Here is a 4950-nt window from a genome sequence, read left to right as displayed (position 1 = left end):
CAGTGGGAGCGCAGAGCAGATGTTCCAGGTGGAAGACATCCAGGTGGAGGTGAATTGCTTTTAATCTAAGCGCTGAGCTTTGACTTGAGCGCTCAAGGCTTCATCTGGGGTCTGGTGGGGAGTGGGTGTCCACAAGGCTTCCTGGAGGAAAGGGACGTCTGGTCCCCGATGAGGATTTGGAGAGGAGGGGGAGGGTCTGGGGGCAGAAGAGTGGCCAGGAAGGCCTGGGCCTTGATCCCAGCTGAGGAAATGGGCTGTATGCTGAAAGCCAGAGCGCCAGTGGCAGCTGTGATCAGGGGAAACAGGCAGATGGTGTTTTAGAGGCATCCTGGGCGTGGGGAGTGGGGGAGGGGAGCGTTGCGGTGGGGTGATGACAAAGGGCAGGGAGACAGAGCTGGATTTGTGAGGTTTAGAGGAATAGCGCTCCAACCTCTAGGCAATAGAGGTTTTCCATGAGGCCCTGCATTCTTCATTCTCTCCATCTCTCCTCCCCTCCCCGCTCCCCCCCAGCTACGACACCTGTGGGAGCACGTCCATCTCTGGCCCAGGGGAGCTGGCGTGCATGAGAAGATATAACACCCACCACATGTTCAGCCCTTCAGCTGAGGGGGGCTCCTGAGAGGCTCCAGGGGGCCCCCATCTGCCTCGCCCCTGGTCCAGGCTGCAGAGCATGGCCTAGGGGCTCGCCCTGCTGCTTCAGAGCCCTGGGAGAGAGTGTTTCCAAATAAGGAAGGTGGGGAGGGTGTCCTTAGTCCAAAGCTTGGGCCTGTCCCTGTCAGAAATAAATGTCCCCATTATTGGGGACAGCCCCCTGAATGGCTGTGTCATTGTACACCTGGGCAGTCTCCCTGCATCCCTGTCCCCAGCTCCTCTTGGGAGGATACAGCAACCGGGGGTGAAGCCCAGGGTCCTAGGCCAGCTGAGCCATTGGGGCAGGGCAAGCCTCTCTTCTGGCCTCAATGGCCCTGTCTGTAAAGTGGGGATGATTCCAGTGGTCCCACTGGGCCTGATGAAGCCAAACCAAGGAGGTGATCATGCTCACCTGCCCTGCGTGTCTGGCACTTGCTGGCGCCACCCCCCGCCCCCCACCTCCTCTTTTTTAAAAATATTTATTTATTTATTTGGCTGCACCAGGTCTCAGTTGCGGCACACGGGATCTTCATTGCCGCGTGCGGGCTTAGTTGCTGCGTGGGGGGATCTAGTTCCCTGACCCAGGGTCGAACCGGGGCTCCCTGCATTGGGAGCGCAGAGTCTTAACCACCGGACCACCAGGGAAGTCCCCCCGCCTCCCCTTTGTGGTGTCCCTCCATCTGGCCTCTCCTCCTGGCTGGAGGACTTAGAGCTTCTAGGCTTCACCCCAACCTCTGTGCTCACGCCGGGGTGGGGGTGTGGAAATGCGTGAGAAGCTGCAGCCCCTGGAGATGCCTGGGCTCAGACTCGGGCCCCAAACGTAATGCAGGGCACCAAGCACCTATCATCATCCACTCCACTCCAGGCCAGGCCCCCCTGGGGCCAAGATGACCCAGCAAGGTTCTGTCCTCAAGTCACCCACCGCTGTGTGGGAGAGGAGGGGAAACCAGCCAGCACAAGGGATGGAGGGAGTGCAGAGGTTTGAGGGCCGGAGGAGGCTTCCTGAGCAGGCGTGGCCTTGGAGGAGGGGCCGCACTGTGACAGGTGGACCTGGGAAGGGGACCCAGGCAGGATCAGCAGCGTGTACAAAGGCCTGGAAACCATGGTGACTGCTGGGTGGGCAGGTTGGGGACAGCTGGAGGGTGGGGTGAGGGACTGCGAGGAGGCCAGGGGATGCCCCTTGCTACGTGAAGGGCCTCACCCCCTGGGGCATGGGGCAGGGAAGGAGGGCTCTGGCTGCATGCCCAGGTGCCTGTGTCCGGGTGGTGCAAATGGCCCTAATGGGTTTAAGCCGGTGCACACACATCTGGCTCTTGCTGTGGAGGAAATGGTCACATGACCGGCCTGGGAGGGGCAGGGAGGGTAGGGGGGCACACAGAATTCCAGCCTCTGCCCAGCTAAGCCTTGATCTCTCCACAGCCTTTCCAGAGCAGCCATGAGCCCCAGCCCTGGGGCTGGGTGACCTTGGACAGATCACTTACCCTCTCTGAGCCTGTTTTCCCCTTAATGTAAAAGCGAAGGTTGAACTGGGTAACTCTAAGGCCCTGCACTCCACCAGCACCCAGTATGGGTCAGACACTGGCAGGAAACAGATGGCACGTTGTCTAATGGGGCAATTGAAAGCATTTACAAGGGTTTGGGCAGCATATTAAGGGGACCCAGGGCACCGATGGGGCCATAAGCACTCCTGTCCCTGAGGGGCTGGTGGTGTTTCCAGAGCCAGTGGGCAGGAGCCACGGGCAAGGGTCTGCCTGGCAGGAGCGGGGGGCTGTAGGTAGAGGGAGCCGGGGGACTAAATACCCCGGCCTGTCTCCTCCGGCCTTCTGATCGCGTGCTGACCACACCTAACCAGAAGCAAGAGGGCGGGGGGTCTGGACGGTGTGGTCCATGTGCCAGCTAGACCTGCGTCCAGAGCAGGACAGAGAGGGGCCAAGAATGGCCTTAGAGGGTACTGTGATCTGTTTTTTACTCACAGCACTTCTGACACCAAATGTGTGGGGTTTTCCTGTTTGTTTTTTATTTTTATTTTGGCCATGCCAAGTGGCTTTCAGGGCCTCAGTTCCCTGACCAGGGATTGAACCCGGGCCACAGCAGTGACAGCGCCGAATCCTAACCACTAGGCCACCAAGGAACTCCTCAAATGGGTGGGTTTTTCTCACACCAACCAATTCTCCAGCTCTCTGGACACCAACTGGGTGTCCTGCAATTGAGTTCAATTCTGACACTAATTCCCTGGAGTTAGTGCAGACCCCACAGGTAAAGGGCTCAGTCCCACAAGATCGCCCCCACCTAGATGCCAGGAATAAGTATGGGGCACCCGCACGTCTATTCAACTTGGTTACAAATAGCTTATTCCCATGATCCCCTCCTCAGATTCCATAATTTACTAGAACGGCTCACAAAATTCAGGAAAACAGTTCACTTACTATTACTAGATTATTATAAAGGATACAACTCAGGAACAGCCAGCTAGAAGAGATGCACAGGGTGAGGTATGGGGGGAGGGGTGCTGAGCTTCCATGCCCTCTCTGGGTGCACCACCTCCCAGCACCTGTGTGTGTTCATCCACCCGGAAGTTCTCCAAACCCCATTGTCTAGGGTCTTTATGGAGTTTCCATGACATAGGCACAATTGATTAAATCATTGGCCATTGTTGATTGAACCAACCCCAGTGCCCTCCCTGGAGGCTGCTTAGGAAGAGTGGGGGGATAGGGCTGAAAGTTCCAGCCCTTTAGTCACATGGTTGGTTCCATCCTAAAGCTATCTAGGGGGAATTCCCTCGTGGTCCAGTGGTTAGGACGCCACGCTTTCACTGCCAAGGGCTGGGGTTCGATCCCTAGTCAGGGAGCGAAGATCCTGCGTGGTGCAGCCAAAAAAATTAAAAAAGAAAAAAAGCTATGTAGGGGCCCACACAGAGTCACCTTATTAGCATAAACTCAGGCATGGTTGAAAGGGGCTCCCCATATGGATAACATAAGATGCTCCTCTCACACCAGCACTCAGAAAATTGCAGGGGTTTTAAGAGATCTGTGCCCAAAAACCAGACAAAGACCAAATGTGTGTTACTCATTATTTCACAGCATCACAGAGGGGGCACAGGCCGCCTTTGTGCTGATCCTGTGGAATCAGATCTTTCCCCACCTTTGTGGGCTCCAGACTAGAGAAAGGGGCCACAGAGTCCTGTCCCAGACGGAGGGCGGCCTGAGGCCAGGGTTGGGCGTGCAGAGGGGGCTCTGCAGAAGCTGACCCCTGAGTCGTGGAGGACAGCGATCCTGGCCGCCTCTGACCAGATATCCCAGAGGGCCTTCAGGCCACCACGTTACCCCACAGCCAAACCTAGAGCTGCCCCCAGCCCCAAACCCCCTCCTGGTTCCCTGGTCCTCCAGCCCCCGAGTTGAGTTCTGAAGACGACCCTGATCAACCTCTGTCCCAGACCACAGGCCCCCACGGGGAACATGCACCACTTTCTGTGACAGGCACAGCCTGGCCACAAAGTTTAAGCCAGCTCCCTGGGACATGCCCGGTGCTGAGCTCAGAGCCCAGCTCCCCGTGGAGAGCTGTGCCTGGCCTTGCTTCCCCGGGCTCTTCTGGGGCCTTGGGAGTCCAGGACTGGCTGGAAGGGAAGGCCTGAGCCAGGGTGGCTGGCCCCATAGAGCTGCTGATGGTGACCCCTATGGAGCAGAGAGGGAGCCTCGGCTCCGGAGCTGTGTCGTGGGACCTGCTCTCAGGGAGCGCTGTGCAGAGCAGTGCCCCGGAGCTGCCAGGGCCCTAGGAGGGTCCATATCCGGGCCCCAGCCCTGGCATCCTGTCTGACCCTCCTCAATTTTCTCATCCGTGAAAAGGATGGAAGAGATGAGCAGTAGGGTCCTCAGGTCACTCAGTCCCTCCGTGTTCATTCATTCACTCATTCATTCATTCCCACACTCAGGGGACAGTCACTGACTTCAGTGCTGGGCCTCAAGGACTGCATCAGTGAGAGGTAGACTTGCACAGAGATAACAAGGGGGCCATCATGGGATGGAGAGCGCTGACACTGCTGCCGGGAGCAGGGCCTGGTGGGGTGACACTGACCACAGGGTGCGGCACATCAACCCACTCAGCCCTCCAGCTCTCAGGCGCACAAGCCTGAGGAAAACAGACTCAGGGACGATGGCCTTGAGCCATGAAGTGGCGCCACACGTCACCTGATGTCAACCTGATAAATGGACCAACAGATCAGGGCAGAGGACCTGCCATATCCCGCTGCCTTTCTGCCTGTTTTTCTGGCTCTCTCTCTCTCTCTCTCTCTCTCTCTCTCTCTCTCTCTCTCTCTCTCTCTCT

General features: G+C 57.6%; 1 protein-coding gene across 1 annotated transcript in view; it reads left to right on the top strand.

The window, feature by feature from the left end:
* The window catches only part of LOC112399998 (uroplakin-3b-like protein 1), a 4182-nt gene extending 3563 nt beyond the window's left edge, over positions 1 to 619 (top strand). The window contains 1 exon segment of the mRNA XM_024745507.1: positions 511 to 619. Within this exon segment, the coding sequence (XP_024601275.1) occupies positions 511 to 619 (109 nt within the window).
* Positions 620 to 4950: the final 4331 nt, after the last annotated feature.

This window comes from Neophocaena asiaeorientalis, unplaced genomic scaffold, assembly GCF_003031525.2.
Source record: "Neophocaena asiaeorientalis asiaeorientalis breed wild unplaced genomic scaffold, Neophocaena_asiaeorientalis_V1.1 scaffold461, whole genome shotgun sequence".
Lineage (NCBI taxonomy): Eukaryota > Metazoa > Chordata > Mammalia > Artiodactyla > Phocoenidae > Neophocaena > Neophocaena asiaeorientalis.
Note: the sequence above shows the minus strand (reverse complement) of the source record. Positions and strands in the feature narration are given on the sequence as shown.